This window comes from Phalacrocorax aristotelis, chromosome 8 (assembly GCF_949628215.1).
Source record: "Phalacrocorax aristotelis chromosome 8, bGulAri2.1, whole genome shotgun sequence".
NCBI classification, from domain to species: Eukaryota; Metazoa; Chordata; class Aves; order Suliformes; family Phalacrocoracidae; genus Phalacrocorax; species Phalacrocorax aristotelis.
In genome coordinates this window covers 45,038,706-45,061,163 of record NC_134283.1, presented here as the reverse complement: position 1 = coordinate 45,061,163, position 22,458 = coordinate 45,038,706, and the positions used below count along the sequence as shown (strand labels likewise).

At 54.6% G+C, this 22,458-nt stretch overlaps 1 protein-coding gene across 1 annotated transcript in view; it reads left to right on the top strand.

Annotated features, from left to right (window-relative positions):
* FGF1 (fibroblast growth factor 1) overlaps positions 1 to 6,293 on the top strand; it is a 29,795-nt gene extending 23,502 nt beyond the window's left edge. The window contains exons 3-4 of the mRNA XM_075103023.1: positions 3,663 to 3,766; positions 4,808 to 6,293. Of these exons, the coding sequence (XP_074959124.1) occupies positions 3,663 to 3,766; positions 4,808 to 5,002 (299 nt within the window). The 3' untranslated portion in view covers positions 5,003 to 6,293. The remainder of the gene's footprint in view (positions 1 to 3,662; positions 3,767 to 4,807) is intronic.
* The last annotated feature ends 16,165 nt before the right edge of the window (positions 6,294 to 22,458 follow it).

Below are 22,458 nucleotides of genomic sequence, written 5' to 3'. Positions count from 1 at the left end.
CCTGGATAAACACAGCGCAGGGCAGGCAGCCTCCGGCCTGGAATAAAGCGGGCACTAACCCTTCTCCAACCCCATGCAAGAGGCAGAGGAGCACGCTGACCCAAAGGATCTGCAGAAGACAGGATGGGGCTCACAAGACCCACGAGCCGGCAGCTGCAGAGGCCATACAAGCTCAACAGGCGTCTCTGTCACGTTTTGCCAGAGCTGAGATTTTGCTGGAGCCAGAAGGGGGATGCAGAGCTGCCCGCGTGCCCTGGGGAGCTCAGCACAGGTTTGCAGAGCCAGCGGCAAGGTGGCATTTCCTAGGACATGGGGTGCTAACAAGGACACAGGTGTCCAGCCCCTGCACCCCAGCCTCGAGCCCGGTGTCTCACAGCATGGGTTCTGCCCCACAGCCCATCCTTTTTCCCCCTGGCAAAGCAAGGCCGCCACCCTGGAGTGAGCATTTCCCCTCCAGCCGCTGCTCCCCATGGCTGCACCATGCACACAGGCAGCACTCCCGTGCATAGCACCCGCTGCGCCCCGGCACGCTCGCACCTCGCCGGCTGCTGCCCTGGGGCCACGTGTTTGGAAACCTCTGCCAGAAAGGAACCTCCTGCAAACGATCTCGTAAACTTGGATATCCGAATGTACAAATATTTACAGAGGAACCTCCTGGAAGAGCTGCGTGCCAGCGGAGCAGCCCTGCCGGCAAGGTACCCTGTGGCTGCCCATGGTCCTGCCTCTGCACGCGGCAAACGCCGGAGCTGCTCAGCACCGCTCCCCAGCGCGCGAGGGGAGCAGCCCGGACCCTGACCTCCGCTGTGGGATCCTGCTGACGCGCCTGGGACAAACGCCAGGCAGCGCAGAGCAAGATCCATACGGGAAACCTGGGGGTGACGGGGGGGAGAGAGGCCCCCGGGGAGGGCCGAGGCACGGGGATGCCCGCGGCTCATCCGAGGAACCACCGTGCACAGCTGCATTAGAGCCTGCATTGGTGCTTTGCAAGTGACTGCCTGATCCCATGTGCATTTTGTTCCAGATTAATATCAAGAATTCTTATTTTTGTCTTAAACCGCCTTGCCAGGTGCTAGCCCCAGAATCTGGGAAGATATCTAAGGAGAACAGAAGTCACTCACTCCAAGCCCTTGTCATCCAGCCCTGTGCAGATTCCCTCACCCTGTCCTTTGCCTCTGTGTGCGGGCATCTCGAGCTTGCACCGCGAGATGAGATGGAAAGAAAACTTACCAGGATGGTGTAAACCCTCCAGGATGAAGCCTATGCTCTTTTCCACAAACAGCCTTATTTTCTCTGTTTCATCCCATTACTTCATGGAAGGAAATATCTGTGCAGACCTGTAAAAAACGCAAGAGTTTGTGCATGAGGTCCTCCTCCAGACCCGCCGTTCTCCCTCCTTCTGTGGCTGGAGACCTTAACGTCCCTATCGGCAGCTGGAGGGTCCCCCCACTCCCCTCTCTCAAAGGCAGTTTTTAGGACAATAGCATCATTTTTATCTCATTTCCCTCTCTGCGGCTGGACTTCTCCTTGGCCACGTCCTGGGGCTGCAGCACCGCAGTGAATGCAAGGCGGGCTGGGGACTGTCCCGCTGCTCCCAGCTGCAACCGGGCAAGCGCCGGGACTGCGTATTGCTGCAAACCTGCACCCAGGCAATTTACTAATTAAGCACCATTTAGGAAGCAGAAAACACCAAAACCGGAATGAGAACCATTGAAGCAAAGATTTCACTGCAACAAAGGCTTATGCCATGCCAAGAGGAAACATTGCCTTTCACCTCGTGCAAAAAAGGATAAAATAAAATAAATCAAAAAAGAAGGAAAGAGCTGGAGCTGAGGCATCTGTTCATACTTCATTCAAAGCAATCTAAATACTTATGTTACAAATCTCTACAGTATAAGCTCAGGGAAAAAAAAGCCGACTAGGAGATGGGAACGATCATTTGGAAGAGGTGGACTTGGCAAGTCGCACTCCGGATGTAGCCGCAGCCCTCCGCCCATGCCAGGGGCCACCAAGCGTTCAGGCTTCGGTTCTCCTGCTGACCCGTGAGAGCAGCACAGGGTCCTCTGAGCACACAGTGCTACAGAGCTGTCCTCCCAAAGCTTCTCTCCGACCAAATGGCCTCTTCCCCTGCCTCTTCCTGATAAATACGTGAAGCAAGAACTTGAGCCAAGTTTTAATCATTTTCCAAGACTCCTGTAATTACAAAAGTAATAAAAAAAGGAACCCATGAGGCCCCACCTCGAATGCCGGGCTCAGGTTTGGGCCCCTCGGGACAAGAAGGCCCTGGAGGGGCTGGAGCGTGTCCAGAGAAGGGCAGCGGGGCTGGGGCAGGGTCTGGAGCACAAGTGTGCTGGGGGGCGGCTGAGGGGGCTGGGGGGGTTTAGCCTGGAGAAGGGGGGGCTGAGGGGAGCCCTTCTCACTCTCTGCAGCTGCCTGAGAGGGGCTGGAGTGAGGGGGGGGTTGGTCTCTGCTCCCAAGTCACCAGTGACAGGACGAGAGGGAATGGCCCCAAGCTGCGTCAGGGGAGGTTTAGGTTGGAGATGAGGGGAAATGTCTTCCCTGCCAGAGCGGTCAGGCCCTGGCACAGGCTGCCCAGAGAGGTGGGGGAGTCACCAGCCCTGGGGGTATTTAAAAGACATGTAGACATGGCACTTCAGGGCATGGTTTAGGAGACATGGTTGGTGTGGGGCTGATGGTTGGCCTTGATGATCCCAGAGGTCTTTTCCAGCCTTAATGATTCTATGAAAGAAAAGTAACCAGACCAATGGAAAGGTTAAATCTGCTGTGTTAGGTACAGGGTGCCGAGAAGAGGAAGGAGGTGGCCCAGGCGCCCTGGCCTGCAGCTGACCCGCTCCCCTCCCACAGTACGAGACCACTAAGGAGCTTTTTTTGCCCCAGAGTTTCTAGTTGAAGTCCAGCATCAGTGACAGGGACAGAAAGCTGGTGCCCGGTGGGCTGCGTGAAGCGACACAGCATCGCCCCACACCCGTCGCCCCCACCCAGCCCGTGCACTGGCAGGCTCGGGTCTTGGTTTGGTATCAAATTCATGTTAGCACCGCAAACTAGGACAATCTAAGCTGTGGCTCATGGCTACCTACAAGAGATATTTTTTAGGATGAAGATCAGCAGATCAGCCCTTTCTATGTCTCCACTATCCGCCTACGACGCGCCGGATAATGCCAGCCACGGCACACTGCTGGATGGGATGCTTCGGATCAGGGTTTTGCAACTCAGGCATCTGAAGTCTGCCCGTCCCTGGTTTAGCTCTCAAAATACTTCTTCATATGTCACTGCTTAAGTGTCTTGTCAAAACCACATGAGAAATTTGTAAATTAGAGCCAGAATTAAAACCCCAATCTCCTGTGTCCCATTCCAGCGTCTTAACCAAGAGGCTGCCCTTCCTTTGATGTAAAATAAGGAAAAAATTGGTCTTTGGTTCCTAAAGCATGGCTGTGGGCTTTCTTTGAAGGAGAGGGTACAAGGAGACACTTTTATTACACGCTGTACTGTTTCCTATAAACTCTTTATAAGCCAGGCTTCAGAACAAAAATACCCTGCTCACTTTCATAGCAGCTCGGACATTATCTCTGACAACCTTCATTTTTTTTCCTTTTCCTATTTTCCTTTTACTTCTGTTGTTGTTGTTGTTTTATTTTTACTTTCAGTTCAACTCCAGCTAAGCGCGGAAAGTGTGGGAGAGGTGTATATAAAGAGCACCAAGTCTGGGCAGTACCTGGCGATGGACAGCAACGGGCTGCTCTACGGCTCGGTAAGTAGGAGGTTTATGTGGGACCAGACACGGAGAGGGTTTGAGGTTTGCAGAAATCTCGTAGCTCTGAGTAATGCAAACCGCGAGCAACAATTAGCCTCTGTTAGTTATTTTGGGCCACTCTCCCTCTGGCTTTATTCTGGGGGGAAATAAATAAATAATCAAATAACACCATTTACCACCCTGCCTCAAACACTTGACAAATACCATAGTCCTTACCTGGAGCAGCAGCTGCTTTGCACCCCCCCGGCAGCGGCCAGCTCTGCGAGCGGGGCCGCGGGGGGGACCCCGGCAGCGTGGGGCAGGTGCACCTCCAGCCCGGCTCTCCCAGCCCCAGCAGCGCCTCGCCCACACCCCTGCCTGCCTCTTGCTGCCTCTCCACGGCTTTGCGAGGTGGTTCAGGGCTGCTAGCAGCGCTGCGAGAGGAAGCAGCCCTGCAGCAACTGAGCAAAGACCTCCTTGCATCCTTCTCCTGTATCCTGGTCGCTGCCAGAGGCAACGACAGCATCCGCGACATCCCGGTGCGAGCCGGATGGTGCAAGGCAGCACCTTCCCCACTGTGCCCTGGAGCTCTAGGGCACGGAGTCACAAAAAATAACCCGGTTCTTTGAGACAAGTCCCATTTATACCAAAGCGTGCGACCTGTAATCCTGGCCACAGGCTGCTTAGCCTCACCAAAGAACTGTTTTGTTCTCCGTGTTCGTGCCCTGAACCCGCAGCTCCCACCGCACAGGTTAGTGCCTGGGCAGGAGCCAACGCCAGGACCGGCTTACAGAGCGTGGGGCCCGGCTCGGTTACTGCCGAAAAAAATGTCCAGATCATGGAGAAGTTACTGTAGGAGTAGCCCAGGGTACTAAATCAAGGCCACTTACCTCCATGCTTTAAGTATGAACTTTACTGGGGCGCGAAGATCTCGGAGGCGGGTGTGGATAGTTTCCTAGCCAGGGAGCACCGGAGCCAGGATTGCTGCGGTAGGAACACGCATCCTCCTCCCTACGGCATCGCCTCGTCTCACTGTCATTACCCGGGGCTCTCTTTCAGCAGTTACCGGGTGAGGAGTGCCTGTTCCTCGAAAGGATTGAAGAAAACCATTACAACACGTACACCTCCAAAAAGCACGCGGATAAGAACTGGTTCGTTGGTCTGAAGAAGAATGGGAACAGCAAGCTGGGGCCGCGGACTCACTATGGCCAGAAGGCGATCCTTTTCCTCCCGCTGCCCGTCTCGGCTGACTAAACCCCATCTGGGAGCTCAGAGACAACCTGAACCCCAAAACCCAACCATCACCTCCTCCTTTTCCCTCGCTCCCTCTCTTTTCGGCTAGTATGACAGAGCCAAACGTTAGAGCTCTGAGCTTTACGTAAAGGCTTTACCAAAAATAGACACAGCAGAGCTCCTCTGCTCTGCACGAGGCTTTGCAGAGATGAGGGGAAAAGCCCTGAGACCCTCCCAAGGACCACTGGCACCCCCACCTCCCCCTGCCCTCTGCAGTCTTTTGGTAACGTGGGACCCGCTTGTGCCGTGACCACGCTGCGGCTCCCGCGGGCACACACAAACCTGCCCCAGGCAGGCACCCAGAAACGTGGCCAAGGGCGCCCCAAGGACACCCCAGGTACCAGGGGAACGCACGCTTTTACTGTCCCCAGTCATTCTAAGGCAAAAGCTCCCTGGATACACTAAATTAACGTATTTATCCATCTAAGTATGTAGCTTTTAATATGCCTTCAAGCAATTTCAGATTGCACCATCGGTCATGTTACCGAGTGCCAGCCTGGTTAAATGCTTGCAGGTGTCCTCGGCGTATTAAGCTAACCTAGCATCACCCAAAAGCTCCAAGCCCTAGACATCTTAGCCTCCCTTGCAACACCAATATTGCTACATTTCGTCCCAGTACCTGCCATATGCTATTTGTATTTATTTATTAAGTAAACCTGTCTCCTGCAACCTGTTCATAAGTCATTCTAGGCACCGAAGCCCCTTGATGTTGCCCCAGTGAGAGTGCGGCAGAGTGACACCAACTGAACTCTGATGCTGGAGGTGTGATGGTGCAGCAGGAATGGGCCGCATGGCGGTGGCAATGCATCGCACCCCGTTCCCGGGGGGCTTCCTCCCGCACCCCCAGCACCTGGCTAAACGGGGCTCTAAAAATGGCACTGGGGCCCCTTGGAGACTCCCAAACCCTCCATGAAGGTGGGTTTCTCCTCTCCTGGGACAAAGCAAACCTCCTGAGCGGCTTGAGAGACGCTCCTGCCAGGCGAGAGCGTCACGGGAGCACAACGCTGCCATGCTCTATCCTGGCTTGTCTGTCTGCATCTGCCTCAGGTGCTTGCAGACCCCAATGGTGACCAGGCACAAGCTGCCCGGGGGGACAAGTCAGCCCCGGCAGTGCTGGGGCAATGCCTTGCTGAGCCAGAGCTTCTCTAATCGCTTCTCCTTGGGGGGGTTGGACAAGATGATCTCCAGAGGTCCCTTCCAACCCTGTGATTCTGTGATTCTCCCCGAGTGGCACAAGCATTTTACCTTGCAGAGAGTTTCCTCATGTGTAGACTAGCCCAAAGCCTTTAACTAATCCTTTCTAGCGATATTGCATTAAAAAGTAAATCGGGAATAGGTTTAACTCCGTTGCACCCACGTGGCTCGTCACGGCCCGTTTGAGGCTGCAGCAAGGTGTACACGGAGTCGTGGCCAGGGGTGCCACGGTCTCTGGGACGGGTTTGGCAGCTGAGAGAGCAAAAGCGCAGGAGTCCTTCAGTTTATGCACAGCTGGAGCTGCGGCAGTGCTGCGCAGCCCATCCGCTGGCGTCGCGGTGTCGGGGCGCTGCCGAAACTCGTGCTCGGCTCTGTCAGTCTCGGACTGAGGTTTTGAGCTGTAAATAAAATATACTGCTTCAGTGGCAGAACAATAAAGTTTGATAGGAAATATTGCTGCAGGTTATATTTGGTCTTGAATTAAGAGGTGCTTGAGTACAAAAGTCTAGATCTCTCAGGGAGGTTTGGAAATGGAGCATGGTACTTCTTCACCGCAGGGATGAGCTTTGTGATGACACACAAGCCAGTCGCTCCGGTGGCAGCACCCGAGCAGGGCCACCCCATCGGGGACACCCGCAGAGGGACCCCGTGCCGCGGTGGGCGGCGCAGCCCGGTCAGGCGCTGCAGACGCCGCTCCCACCGTGCGGAGGGATGGATGGCCACAGCCTGCGGACTCTTCGTTGTTTGCACAATAATCATCCCGATTTTGCAATTCTAATGATCGGGGGGTGGGGGGGGGGAATTGAGGGAAACAGCAGACTTGCTGCAGTTCACATGGCTGAGGGATGAGGTGAACCTTATCTTCTCCTTTACCCTGGGCCACAAGCTGGGCTGGGGACAGACACAGAGCCATTGAGCCTCATCATTCCTAAATGCTTTCCCTAATGCTTCCCTTGCTACAGTCCCCCCTGTTGGGCCTGACTTTCCTTATTCAGCAGTAAAGAGAGAAAAAAAGGCATTTAGGTACATAGTGTAACTTAAGGTAGTTAAACATTACATTGCTGAAATAGTGCTGTCAGTGGTGGAAAGCGCTCCTGTTCGGTTTGGAAAAAATGGCTCACCTAAATCATTTTACCTTTATTTGTGTATAATAGACCCCTGGAAACTGCAGAAGCGTGTATTTGGCAGCAGCATCACAGCAGCTTGGCCGCTCTCCCCGGCTTTGCAAAGTGAAAATTGTCCCTCGGAGGTGAGCTACGCGGCGCATTTCAGAGCTGAACGACGGGTTCATGTTTCTGAACCAAACTTTCTGGAGAGAGAAGACCAACAGCTTTCCTGTTTATACAACGTGGGGCCGAGCTCGCTCAGGCGCTGCCGGCCGTGCGCAGCCTCCTCCTCGTGCACACGCACGCGGCACCTTCCGGAGCACCGAGGCAAGGCCTGCAGTGCCCAATAATTAGATATTGCAATCTATTTTTTTCCTGTCGCTTGGGGTACTGCTGGGGCCCTTCCCTGGTGGGTGGCACCTTGCTGCCGTGGCTGCAGGAGGGTTTTCACAGGCGCACCTTGTCCCTGAGCAAACATGGTTATCTGGCCCACGACCAGCAGCGCAGGTGTATCAGTTATCTCATCTTGATTTGCAAATAACAATAATAAACGAGCTGGCAGCCCCCTCTGGCCGATGCATGGAGCCCTTGGGGGGGGGAAACCTGCACTATGCTGGTGAGCTGGGGGGACCTGCCCGCCCCCGCGCGATGGACAGGCAGACACCACCCGGCCTCTTGCCAGCCGTGTGAATCCAAAGTCCATGTTTCTGGCACAGCCCTGGGGCCTTTGCTCTGGAGAGCAGGCTGAGTTCACCCTCACAGCATCCACGGGCTCAGGTTCATCCCACCTGGGCCCACCTTGTCCTTCTTTCCATTCCTGGGACAGGGACACGGCACAAGCGCTTCTGGCTCCTGGCAAACCCCAGATAAGCCATCTCTGCATGGGAGGGAGGAAGAAGAGGCACTCCACCTTGCATATTTCTGCAGCAGTAATTAGCCACTAATTATCGCACTTTAGATTGCTCTGCTAATTACTGAACTCCTGAACTTTTGCACTTGGTGGCTCTGAAACCTTTTCCCCAGCACTGATAGCATCGCGCTTAATCCTCCTCCCAGGCAGACGGGGAGATGGCGTGGGAACGGCGGCGCCGCGGCGGGGAGGGGAAGGAGCGTGCGGCTGCTTGGGCGGCACCGCAGCTGCAGAGCCCATCGCCCACCCGTGGGCACCAGCCCCGCCAGCGCCCAGCACCCTCCTTGCACCTACCCATTGCCATGGCCTGTCAGTGCTGCTCCTCAGCTGGGGTGGTCGGCTGGAGATCAAGTCGAAAGGCAATTTCTGCTCCTCCTGGAGAACCGCGGGATGCCAGCTGCTTCTCTTGTCCTTTGCCCAGCGAGGTTTCCATACAGCTGCCCATGGGGAGGTCAGATGCTGTCCATGTCCTTCACCTGCAGCACTGGTTTTCAAGGCAGAGGCACAGGCTGAACCCCTCCGTCTCTACCCTCTGTGCTGCTATGAACTTGTAATTGCTTAACTGCAGCGGGTAAGAGTTGAGAAGTTTGACATTTAAGCCAGTCCCTGGCAGCGTCCGGTAAGGACCGAATATCTGCCCAAAGCCCAGATTTAGGCCAACGAGCTGCAGGAGGAGAAGGGACCAGAGGAGGACCCAGCCACTGCAGGTGTCCCTGGTACCGGAGCCCTGGCGGGTTCTGCACCTGGGAGAGGCTACAGACGGTGTTCCAATGGCAAGCACAAAGCTGGACATGGCAGAGCGATGTGGATGGCTGACCGCGTCACCACCTTACTTAAACATTGTGGTTGCTTTCCCTGTGAAAGGCTGGGCTGTCACTCAACTCAAAAAATGAATGAACGCCATGACCAGGAGAACCAGGTTTCTAATTAAACTGGAAAGTTGGAAAGTGTAACGCCAGATTTAGCCGTGCTGTCTTCCAACACCGCATTAACCGCAGGGCATTCTCCTCGTTAGACTTCTGCCACTCAGAAACATCCACCGCAGGTACACACTCGACACCCGACTGGGGAAAAATGTCAACACTTTGTCTGAAAAATAATCCCTAAGGAAGCCACAGTAATTGCTTCAGACAGATGAACAAGCAAGGATGACATCACCCAGAGAAACCGAGCTCGATTTGGAGAGTTTTGTCCTTAGGGTGAGAGGTGAGGGATTAAAAAAAAAAGACTTGTAAGACTGAATAAAATCACTACACTTGAAGATCTTCCCCAGTAAGCGTAGTGAGCGCAAGCGGGCTGCGAGAGGGTTTCTGGAGCGTGTCGGAAGGAAGGAAAGCAAGTGCTGCTGCACGAGAGGGTGAGCTAGGGAGGCACGGCTGGGCGGGGGAAGGACAGCGGTGCTGGGATGCTCACATGAATTCACAGCAGTCACATCCAGCAGCAGCCCAGGGCACCTGATGGGCTGGGTTTCAGCCTTTTTCAGCTACGACCTAGCACTGTCTCCTGGCAGACCTTGCAACCTTCCACATCCTAAAGAAGCGGAAGGAGGAGGTGGTGCAGGGAAGGTGGGGTCCTATGGGATCCCACAACCCCTCTCCAGTGCTGAGGTCTGTGGCATCTGCACACACAACTTCACCAGGGCTCTCCAAAGCCATATTTTTTTGTCTCCATGCCTGTCAAACCTCTCAGGCTGAGGGCATCCCTGATCAGCTCTTGTTTTCTTTTCCATGACTACCCAATCCAGAAGTGCTCAGACACGGGAAGGGCAATCTAGGGCCATGGATCCCAGCCGGGCTGTGCAGCACAGGAGTTTGTCAGCTAGATCTAAAAATCTGCAGCGACCCTAACAGATCGCAACCCTGACAACACGCCGTCAGCCAGGCAGAGCCCCAGGCTGTGGAGTGCCCTGAATCTTGTCCGCTCCCTCCTTCTGTTTGTCTCAGGAGTCCTCTGCAGAGATTTAAAACCTGACTGCTAGTTCCTGTTAACTCTTTATCCTGCACCAGGAAGAAGGGCACGAAAAGTCACACAAACTATTGCGCTAGGAGAGCTGAAGCTATTTTTTTTAAATATTACACTTTACATTAAATAAACAAGTCTCTGACATGCTGCCATTCATTAGGAAAGAATGTAAATCTGGGCCTAATGGCTCCCATATGCTCTCCATGTATGACATTAAAATACCCAAGAAAGGTAAAAGCCGGGTAGGGCTGGGCAGCACAGCTGGCTTTGGCTGTGAGGTATGCTCAAGGGTGGTGACACCTCTGCTTCGCAGGACAAACGGACCAGTGATCCTTCAGTCCATCACGAGCTCCCTTTAAATGCCGAGCAGACATCCTGCCCACCGCTGCTGGCTCACAGCCCCTCGCCGCTCCCTGTGTCTTTGTTTTGGGGGGGGGGGGGATTATTCCTGTAGGTGCCAGACCTTTCTGACAGCCGCCGAGCTCGTCGCAGCGCGGGACCGCTGCAGCATGGGACCCCGGGGACCGAGGGTCCGCAGAAAGGCCACGCGAGCTCCCAGCCCGCAGCACGAAACCCCAGCGCAGCCCCTGGACGCAGCTGCAGCGCCCGGCAGCGGGTTTGGAAGGGAGCAGGAGCGGCCCAACGCACCTGCTACCGGGGATGGTTTAGCATCTTCGGCCGAGGAAACGTTGCGAAGAGGCGCAGCAGGGCTGCTTGTGTTGTGTCTTTAGTTTTTGACCGGGATCTGGCAGGAGTGGGCAGGGATGAGCTCCTGGGGCGGGGGGGGGCGCGAAAAAAATTGCAAAAAAAAAAAATATTTTAAAAAAAAAAGTAAAAAAAGCAACGACCCCGCATCTTGCTCGGGGCCAGGCGCAGAGGAATTACGGTTTTCCCCCTGCGAAGCGCACAGCCCTCCGTGCCCCCGTGTCGCGGGATGCCCAGGAGATGGCGATGCGGAGGCGCCGTGCGGGAGCCGCGGTGCGGGGAGCCGCGGGGCACCCACCCCGCGCCTCCGCTGCCAGCGGGCCGGCACCCAGCACCAACATCTGCATCGGCATCTGGCTGACAAATGGCGCCAAGGGGGAGCTTAAAGGGGCCCGGGGTGTTCCCCGCTGCCTCTCTGCCCCGCTTGCCCCTGGGTGAGGGCAGCCCGGGGTGCTGGGTGCTGCTCCCACCCTGGGGACGCCCCGCTGCAGCCCCGCCATGGGACCAGGGCTGGAGAGGAACCCCTGTGAGGAGCAGGAAGGGTAGTGAGGGGTTACGCTGCTGGCAAGACCCAAGGGAGGGCTTGATCACAGGCAAAACGCTCATCCCACAAAGTGGCTTCTCCTTCCTCTTCCTCTAACCCAGAGGGCTGCTTCGCCCATGAGACAGCGCTCGGCCCCAGCCCGAAAAGCCAAAACAACTGAAGCAAGGAAGTCTGAAATAATCTATTATTAAGCTCTGGGAACTGATGGGAATCCAAGCAAAAGGAAAGCTTGGGTTTCTGCTGCTTCCCTGTGGTTGGCATTTTGGAAAGGCTTCTGGAGGACACACACGTCTCGCGGCGGGCGTGGGACGGCGCGGTGGTGGGCCGGGGCTAGGGCTGCAGGGCACCACGACGCCGTGGAGCATCGTCCCCCTCGGAGGCGCTGGCAAGGACTGAGGGACCCCCCTGCAACCACAGCCTGAGCCTGGCTCTTGGCGATGCTCAGCCCTGCAGCTCTCCCCAGCATGGGGGTGCAGCAGCGCTGCCCGTGCCCCCACCCTCCACACACCCCATCCCCAGCACCCCCCACTGCACCCCACACCTCCCTCCCCACCATCCTCAACCTTCCTTCAGCACAGGTACCACAGGTTATGCCGAACCATTTCATGATGTGCTAACTGAAACGAGCTCTTGGGACAGCACATCTCCCGTGGGTGCTGTGACTGTTCTTAGAACCAGTATCTGCAGCACTCCAGAGCTATGGAGGGAGCTAGGGTAAACTCAGGGCGCTGGGACAGCGTAAATCAGTTAAAGAGGAGTGATTTCCGTGGTGAAGGTCACGTTAGGAAGAATGGGGGATTTGCCAGAGCAAGGTCTGGCAAACCTCCTCCTCAAAGCATCACTACTGCTTGTGCAGGTTGGGCTGTTTCTAAGCACGTGCAGCGATTTGTTCTGGCTAGTGAGGGCGGCTTGTGGCAACTGCTAATCCCAGCTCTCAGGTCAAGCCCCTCAAGAGGGGGGAGAGGCCCTTGCTCACAGCCCTCACTCCTCCCGAGACACTGAGCATCAGGAAGCTGCAGCTTAAACCCCAGTGTAATCCCCACACAAAGAGGTGGCCTCTGGTAATGGGTTTACCTGCTTAATTCTCCCTGGCTGGTCCTGGCTCTCAGGGTTTTCTTTCCCCACTAACCCTGTGCTGCAGAAAACTCTGCTTCCCACATTAAGACGACTGTCTGCAACAGTACAAGCAAATGCATTTATCACGCCAAATTCCCGAGCTGTTACACCGTGGTGTTTCCGGGATATGAATCCTCCGACGCTCACATCCTCCCCTGCCCTGTTTCCGGAGCTGGGCCACGGTGCATTTATCACCCAAGGCACAGAGCATCTTCGTTCCCCAAGGCTTTTCCCGTAGAACCATCTGCCATCCCCACAAAATGCACAGAGGAACCCTGGTACAGGCAGGGACCACCAAAACACCTCCCTCCCCTGCTGCCAGCCCTCGGCTCTGCCCCGCGCAGCCCCACGGAAGCGGGTCCTGGGTGGTGGGTGCTCCTGGGACAAGCTCAAACCACTCTCCACCACCCCAAATCTACTGTTTCTCTGCAGAAATTATCCCAACGTGGATTTCCTCCTTTTGCAGGACAGGAGCTGGGAAGGAGGGCGGGTGGGGACCCGCACCCACACGTACCAAAAGAGCCGACCTCTGCAACGTGCCTCAAAAAGGGTTTCTAGATTCAAATCAGCAAACGCTGGCCTAACTCTGGAAGGAAAGGCTCTGTTAGAGCACTGCTGGGCAGGACGCTGCTCCTGGCCGTGCCTGCGCAGGGCTTCTGGGGAAGCAGAGCGCACACCACTGCATTTGCTATTTCAGATGCGCCCGTGGCATCTGGGGAGCCCCAGCAATGGGCTTCTCCTCCAGGCTGCCCGTCCTAAACCATTTGAAACACCATTTATCCTGCAGCTGATGTTCTTTCTTTTTTCTTCTGAGATGCTAACAATTTCTGTGGATCCATCTGGATGTTATTAGAAAAATGTCTTGGGTCCACCGAGGCTGCTGGCAGCAGGCTCCTTCCCCCCTTCCCCTCTCCTGGACCCCTGAGGCCGAGGAGCTGACTTGCAGGAGGAGCGCCCAGTCTCAGGAACCACCACGTGCCTCAGTTTCCCCGCTGCGAAAAGGAGTGAAATACCTCTCGAGGCAACACCAGCGAGAAACCAGTGCCCCGGCGAAGGGACGAGCCCCTGTGTCCTACCTGCCACACGCACTCGTTGCTCGGGGCTTTGGCGTTTTCAGAGCACTCAAGCTCCAGCCTCAAGGAACCAGCGTGGCCTGATCCTGCGTCCTAGCCCAGCACAGCCGGCTCTGCCGGCCCCCGAGCAAACGCGGTGCGCTCACGTCTTCCTCTCCCCTGCCAGGCACCTGAGGAGCCACCTGCGACACGGAGGAAATGACACCGTTACTGATAAAGGCAGGGACTCCTCGCTGCTGATTTCATCTCACCACCGATGTCCCTCACCAGCACTCCCGCCTCCCCCGCTTCGCTCCGCTCTCCAGGCATTCAGCGCTTTTCCCTTTTTCTGTGATTGGCAATAGTCACCATTTGCTTGCACGAAAAGCCGGTTCCCTGGAGCCGTAGCTGACAGCTTCCATCACTTGGGGTATGGTTTTGTTTAGCCATTACAGCTACATCCTGAATGCGGCCATAAAGCACATTTATCCTTTATGACTGGACTCGGTGCCAAATTAGTCTCAGTTTACGGCGCGTGCTCTGTACGCGGTGTTTACCGTGGGCTTTGCCATGCCTGCGCCTACGCTAGCTGCTGCTCGAACTGGGAAAGGCAGGGGACCGAGAGAGGGAACAACGGGGGGAGCAGCCTAAGCAGGGGGGGCTGCGTTCCTGCGCCGGGGACCGGCTTCGCTTGGGAGCACCGTGGCGGTGCCACGAGCACCCTCCCGCGCCAAACCGGCACCGGCTCCCCCGGTGGGGCATCACCAAGTGCCTGGGCCGGGGGCCGTGCCATGCCACAGCCCGGGAGCAGCAGCGTCCCCACGGTGCCACAACCGGACCTGCGGCCGGTGGGCAAAGCCTGAGGGGTTACCGGCGGGTAGCTCGGCTCCCCCGGCCAGCACCGCGGCAGCAGCCCCAGGAAGCCTTTCTCGGGAGAGATTAGGGAGGTATCGGAGAAAAACGCACCTGTTGGACAAGAGCCTCTGTCCAGATCTACAGGCAAACGCTGGCAAACACCAGTCAAGCCTTTCGAGTGACAACTGCAATTGCCAGCTTGTCGTAAAAAACACACCTTAAGCACAGGATTAAAAAAAGGAGGAAAAAAAATTCTAGGCACAGCCATGAAAAGCAAACAACTTAGATAAATCAGGCTGCAAGGCTTTTGCTCTTTAGAGAACGCGGCCTCAAGCTCAGGTCCAAACCCTCCTCTCCAAGGACAGTTCCAGCTTTCCAAAGCAAAACCAATTGCAACTCAAAGCCATCTGAATCCAATCGCTGCTCACTCAGGCAGATCCATCCTTGTCACCAAGCGCGGAAATTCAATATATGGCAAGAACTTGCAACAAAAAAAAAGAAATTCTGTTTATTTTCATAGGAGTAGGTTTAGCCTAAACCCTTTACTCTCGTAAAGAGAGTCAGCAACTCTGCTGCTTCTTTTTTTACCCTCTTTTAATTACATTTCTAAACTAAATGAAAACCAAAAGGAAGGCTGTGGGGCACTATCACAGCATCTTTGGCGAGATGCACGCTAGCCAAAGGTGCAATTCCAAAACAAGACACTGCAACAACGAATTATAATTAAGATACCAACTTCTCCAATATGAAAAAACCCTATTTTTTCCTAGCCAAAGACCGTTTCTAGGCAAAAGCGTGAAAAGGGCGTCCGTAAGGAAGGCAGACCGTGCCCTCCCCATGTCTGCCCATTTCAACACTCTGAAGACGGGAAAATGCATACAGGCAATTTGCATTTCCCCATCCAGGTTCCTCCATGCGCCAGGCGTAATCCAGCGGGAGCAAGAAGAGGGATTTAGGAACAGGAGGTTTTTCAGGGTGCTTTTTGCAGAGAACAGCTAAATGGCACAGCTAGAAACGCATTAACTGGGACAGTTCACAGCCCCCACCCGGGCAAGGCTGGGGGCTTGCCAAGCAGGGAGCAAAGAGACTGCAGTCCTGCCTCCATCCCAGCCCAGGAACTGGGAAGCATCCCCTGTCTATGGGGAGACGTCAGCCGCTGCGGTGCTCAGCGTGGGCCAGGTAAAGGCAGAGGGAGGGACGCGTCGCCCGGCCGAGCAGAGCGGCACGATGGGCAGAGCCGGACCCTGAAGGAACCCTGCTCGCACAGGCTTGGGTCGCCCCTGCTCCCAGGCTCCTTTCCAGCTGGTTTCCTTCCATTACGAAATTTTGTTATGGAAAAAAGGATGGTGACAAAGCGGCAGGAAGGGAAAAGCAGCACAGCCATCTCACAGGCTCTGAAACATTGCAGATGCCTTTCTGTCTGCAGGAAAGGCCGGTGCACGGACACTGTGCTTCAGCGCTAGCTCCAAGCAACACCGTGCAGGAAAAACATCACCCTCCACTCACGTCCGCGTTGCCGCGCTGGGTAACTCCCGCTTGTTCACCATTTCAGGCTTTAACTTTCTGTGCGTACCGTGAGTTTATATTGTGTTAAGCCCATCCAGACAGCAAGCAATTGCCTCCTGCTTAACAGCCCTTCTGTTCCTCCCTGACATCCGCCGCATGCTGCTAAGCCCGGCCGATTAACACTGTCTCCACCAAAGAGCAGAGAAAGGTCCCCACGGCTCTTAAACGCCGTCTGCTCCTCCGGCCTGCCCAGGCAATTAGTCCTATAGGCTCTAGGTCTGCGTTTCTACAACATACCTTCTTCCCTCGTGATGCTTGTTACACGCATTAATTTATTTAGCGCACATGCTGCGGGTACCAGGGCGCGCACCGCGGCTTCGTGGATCGTCCTGCTTCCCCAGCCGGGGGCTGCTCCTTCCCATTACTCCAAATCCTTCAAAGCCTTCTCTTCTCCTTCCACACTGAACTGCACATTTTAACCTTTTTTTTTTTAATATATATATAGATCAGTAAAATACTTTTTCTGGTTCCACTTCATTGCTCCTTTCCCCTCCTCCTGCCGCCCGCATCCTGAGGGTGCCGGTGCCTGGTCCTGCACCCCACGGCTCCAGCCCCACCTCTCCCAGCACACCTCCCCCTGCGACCAGCTCAATCACACCCCCACAGAGGAGTTAATAGCCGGGATGGAGAGTTATTTCTGCCCCACTTCGGTGTCTGAACGTCATCCAAAGGCAATTAGGCAGCACACAATAACGTCGCCAGTAGAAGTGAGGTTCTGCACAAACGACGCGCCAGCAGCGGCACCATCCATCCCCGTCGCCTCCGGGATTTTCACCCAAAACCATTCCCACTCATAAGCACAAATTCAACTTTCTTTCCCCAGGCTGCCGGCACTGAACCCCCAGCCGGGGCTCCCTCCACCGCGCACACGGGGGTCTGCTGCCACGCAGGTCCGGCCGCCTGGCACCATCCCCCCGCAGGGCCCTCGTCCCACCCCGGGGCACGGGCACCCGGAGCAGCCCCGCTCAACGAGACCAGCTTCACACCAAGCAAACCGAGCTCTCTTGCAGTGCTTTTCAGGGACAGAGGCGATGCAGCAGCCCACACAAGGGTGTTGCCCAGATTTAACTAAGCCTGTTTAGAAACTCTTGCTGTCTCGCTGGTGCCATTTCCATGTGTCCCGGGCAGCCCCAGGCGAAGCTGGCATCTATCTACAGGGTCAACACAAACTGCCACCCGGTCGCAACCCTTTAACTCTGACAAATCTGCAAATAAATAAGTGTCAAAAGGAAGAAGAAAAGAAGAAAGCGAGGGACCCGGAGGAAGGAATTTGCATGGGGAACAACTCCATCTGGGCTTGGCACCGGCATGTGCTCACCACATCACTGCTGAAAGGGACGATGGGTTCTGGCCAGCAACAAAGCTGCTGGCTCGAGCCCCGCAGGGATTAGGCGAGTTGAAACACTGAGGGCTGCAGGCAATTCTCAGCTGAAACGGGGGCCACACAGCTCCCTGCCAGGGATTCCTGAAAAAATAAAATAGGTCGGCACGTCCTTGCCCCAGCCAGGCTGGGCAGGGTCCGGAGCAGCACCGCCGCAGGCGGGGAGACGAGGGGCTGCGGCCACCTTCACCTCTGGTTTCTGTCCTGAGGAGCCATTGCTTCCTGCCTGCGCTTTATTTATCCCATGTGTTTATTTTCTATATGGTTTGTCCTGAAATATGTCAGTATGGGACTTTCTAGGCTTTCCCATCCCGTCAGGGTAAACCTGACATGTGTGGGATGACACAGGGGATTGACTCAGCCATCGCCGCTATTATTGTGCTCCAGCTTCTTCCAGCTCTGCAGGGCCTTTATGGGGCTCGGGGCTTTTTTTTTTTTGTTTGTTTGCTGGACAAAACACCAGCACTGAAACACTTCCACAGTGCAGAAGTCCCGCAGTCCGAGTTGAGGTCCGTGAGCTCTGCTTTTCCTCCAAACCTTAGTCCTGACTCCAAACTAAGCACGGGTTGTTTCACATGAGAAGCTCCTTTGCTGGTGACCTGGAGGGTCACTGGCTCCAAAGAACCATTACTTTTCCAGAAGGACCCCGTGGTTTTGCCCGCCATCACCACACCCCTCGGGGGGGCACAGCGGTGGGCAGTGCCCACGTTACCCGGGTCCCAGGGCACGCTGCCTGCCCACCTCTGGGCCATCGGCTGCCCCGGGGGATGACGGCAGGACGCTCGGCCCCAGCCAGAGCGGTGCTGAGCCACCATCACCACCATGACCATCCCCCAAACCTAAGGATCAAGAATGAGAATTAAAAAAACAAAACAACAAAAAAACCCACCCTCTTTGAAATCAGTTTTAAGTAAACAAAAAATTGATCTCACAAGCTTCAGTAACCACAAGCATAAATTTGGGTTTGGCTGGGCTCTCTGTTTTGCTTGGGTTCTTCTGCATCCCATATGAAGCCTATTTTAGGATGATTTGCTTGAGCAGCTCAGCCTATCACCAGGGCTAACACTCCACAGACACCTGGGAGCCGCTGCTGTCCCCACGGCCACCAGCTCCCCTGGGGCGGCGAGAGGCAGGACGGGCCCGGAGAGCAAACAAAATCCCTTATTCCTTGGGCTCCTGGTACCACGGGCAAGCTCTGGCATGAGCAGGTTTGGTATGCCCAGGAGATGAAAAGCGGGGAAAGGTAAAAGCATGGCCTTTCCAGGGGGAAAAAAAAAAAAAAAAAAAAAGAAAAAAAAGAAGAAAAGAGAAAAGGATAAAAAAGGAAGGGAAAAAAAGTAATTCTATACCCTTATTTTATTCCAGCGAATGGTACGGTATTCAGCCAGCAAACCGGAGGAAGTCTTGGGTCACACCAGGAAAAACGCCACGCTTATGTTAGCGCAGTGCCTTTCTGTCTCCGCACCAAGCAGCAGTCGCTCTTTGTCCCTCGTACAGAGCAAAGACATAAAAAGAGTCCAAAACTGTGATGGGGAGATACGGAGCTGCAGTTTCAGCCCGGCCCATGTTTGAAACAGGGCTCGGCACCCAGCGAGCTGTGGATGTGAACCTCTCCGAGGCTCAGGAAAGAAGGGGATTGTCCAGGCGGATGCTGGCTCGGCTCCACTTATCATTACAAATGATAAAAATAAAATAAAAGAGAGCCAAGTCCTTCTCGCTTGTTGGGTAATTGCCCCCAGATCAGACAACTGCATCTTCAGCAGGTGTAAAAGCATAAAGGGGAAGGAACATAAGGGTTTCTGGTGTCTGTTTGGAGGTTGGCCCGGGCAGCTGGAAGAACATTAAGATATATCCTCAATTTCAGAGGAAAAAAAAGGCGGGGGGGAGGGAAAAGAAAACTAATTAAAGAAACAGGATGCGTTGCTTGTCTCCCCAAAGTGCACAGAGGCCCATCAACCCCACAACCTGACAAACGGCTTAGGACTAAAGCAAGGAAGGACATTATTCACTGCCCACGTGCGAGCTGAGGTTCTCTCCCTCACCCGCCCCTGGGAGCTCTGGCCCTCCCTGCAAAGGTACCGGGCCGTCGCGTTGCAAGGCGAGGGGAGGGGAAACTGCAGAGGAGGAAAGCAAGCTGGCAAATTGCTAAATGAAAAGGCAAAGGAGATGCTGGAGCAAACGCTGCGCCAGGCCAGGGCGCAGCAGCAGCCGGGAGCCCCAGAGCTTCGGCTCGCGGCTCTCTGTACCACAACAGAAGGGTCAGGTTTATGCAATGCTTCCTGAGTATTTCCACAGTCGATTTTGCAGCCCTCCAGGCAAGATTCCTTCCAGGCCTTGGCTCACCCGTAAATATAACAAAAGCAGAAGAAAAAATGCACAAAGAGCTATCGTTTCTAGCAAAGCATTTCTTGCTTCCGCTTGCAGAAGCTCTGAAGGTTGTTTGCAGCCATTAAATTACGGCGCGACCGACAGGGCACAGGCAGCGGAGGAGGATCAGTGATGAGCCTTTACACTTAGAGATGCTTTTGTTCCTGTTTCTCTGAGCACTTCACAGGAGATAACAGGGTGTTGTTATCACTCCCCTGTTTATGTGGAAGCTGAGGCATAGTTCAGAGTGAAATATTTTGGTCTTTCTTAAGACTCAGTACTCCGGAGACTTATTTGGGGAAGGGGGTACAAGAGGAATTGCCCTCCTCCAGCTGCGCTCTCTGCCGTCGGCACAGCAGGGGAAAGCAGCCTGCCTGGCGATTCCCGGTGGCTGGAGCTGTGGGACGGCGCATCACGCCCCTGCCTTTGCACAGATTGCTTCCCCCTAAAACTCTCCCACCTAGAATTGCACAGGGAGCTTAAAAGGAGGGAGAGGAGAGCACAAGGAAGTTTTCATGCGTTACCAGATTTTGCAGATGTTTAAGGCCACTTTAACTAAAGTCTTTTACATTTTGCAGAAACTTCTGTGCAAAGCCTGATGCAAAGCAAAATGAAATCCTTAAATGATGCCTGCACCATGAATAAGTAAGAAAATACCCATTGAAATCCCTAATGATGCCTGCAGTATGGATAAGTAAGAACATACCTGTTATTTTGACTTATTTCTGAACAGTAAAACTGTTCAGGGACAGCCTAGTGAGCCACATTTATTTAACACTGTGGAGCTGCACATGGGCTTCCACGTGAATGCATTCACCTACACTCAACACCTGCTGACTTCGGCTGTCCTTACACATAGCAAAGGATATAATTATACCAGCTTACACACAGCTCCCCAGGTTCCTGCCTCCAGACACCACCGCCTCTGGTGCTCATTTGTACCACCAAGAACAATTAGCAATACATGGCCAAGGAAAATCACACTTCTGAGGGACCTGAAAGGATCTCACACCAGCCAAAACCACTCTGCCAGGTGAAACGTGTTCAAGGACAAACTGCCAAGCCCCTTCCCCATCCGTACTCTGGACGGTACATCCACGGGATGGCTGTATTTGCACGTCACAAGCTCTCTAATGTCCCCTCAGCCCATCAGGGGAGGGATGGGATGTAAGAGCTGGGGGTCTCTCTTGCTCCAGCTCTTCCTCAGAGCCACGCGTTTGCACCCAGCCGGCTGCTTCTGCTGACGCTGGAAACACTCTCAGCTATACCGAGCATGCCGCTTGTGTTTCAGCACAGCCGAACAAGGCTGGCAGGGCTCCCTGGACGCCTGGCCTTGCCCCAGGACGGGCAGTGGTGGCAGCCCATCACCTCCCAAGGGCAAGGGGACAGAGGCGCAGCTCACCGAGGCATCTGCACGTTCACATCGCTCCGCCTGCGCGAGCTCAGCTGCACCGGGAGGAAAACCAGAGCGCGCCAGAGCCCTGCCTGACAAGCGTTAGAAAAATTACAAAGCTGCACAGAAAAACGTCTAACTGCTGCACTTTCCTGAGAGATAAGGGCCCAGGGGCGGCACTCCTGGGCCGGGAGGATGAGCGCTTGCGAGCTTCCAGGCAGGCGGAAAGCAGGGACCCGCTGAAAGCCTGGCCACGGAAACCGGCTCCGATGGGTCCAACAACAGGTATCGCCTCCCCCCGCTAACCTCAGCACCCACATACTCAAAACCTACTCCTATAGTCAAAACGTGCTCCTCCTCTACCTGCTGGCGAAGCATCCCGCTGCCGTCACTGCTGGAGCGGGGAGGCAGCGTGATTAGCTCATCCCTGGGGGAGAGGAGGTCCATCCTTGCTGGGACGGGGACCGCCAGGTAACCGGCGTCGAGGGGAGCATCAGCGCCGTGCGCTGAGCCTCGGGGGGGGCTGGGGGCAGCGCCGAGTACGCTGGATCGGGCCCACTGCACAAACACGGCTCCAGCACAGAACAACGCAGACTGCTGTGAAATAAAAGTATTAATTATGCTTGTTGGGGCTGGCACATCGCCGATGCGGCTCAAGGCCATATACACCTGTGGCTTTACCTACCCTGAAAAAAATTACCAAACCAAATTCACACCCATAAAACACTGACAGCTCATCCCCAAGTGCTTATCGTTTGAAGAATGGCTGTTGTTATCATTTGAGACTGGGTGCTGTATGATATAAAAGAAAAAAAAACATCTAACTGGCATGATGGTAGGTTGGCTTTATTTATTCATTCAGCATGAGTGAATTATTCAGTTTTCCCCGAATCCCAGCCCAGAATCCCTTTCCGCTGCCTACGCCGAGATGTACGGTACGTGCCTTTAGCGGTTTAGCAGCTGTGAGTCCTGCCTGTCCTTCGCGACAGCCACGAGTCCAACTGCACAACAGGTAAAGTGCTTTAAGTACATCTGCATTTCTGTAGTGGCTTAAATATAAATACATATTTATATTTGTCATACATCCAGGAAGGCTGATTTTTTTTTTTCAAAAACTTACAGGGCTTGGAACAAGAAACAATTATAATCAGGAAGTCAGCAGAGTGCGGTATCACCCTTCTTTTTATGGAATAAAAGCCCTTTTTCTATTATTGTGGGGATATATCTGATATTAAACTCAAGACGCCCGAATATAGGAAAAAATTG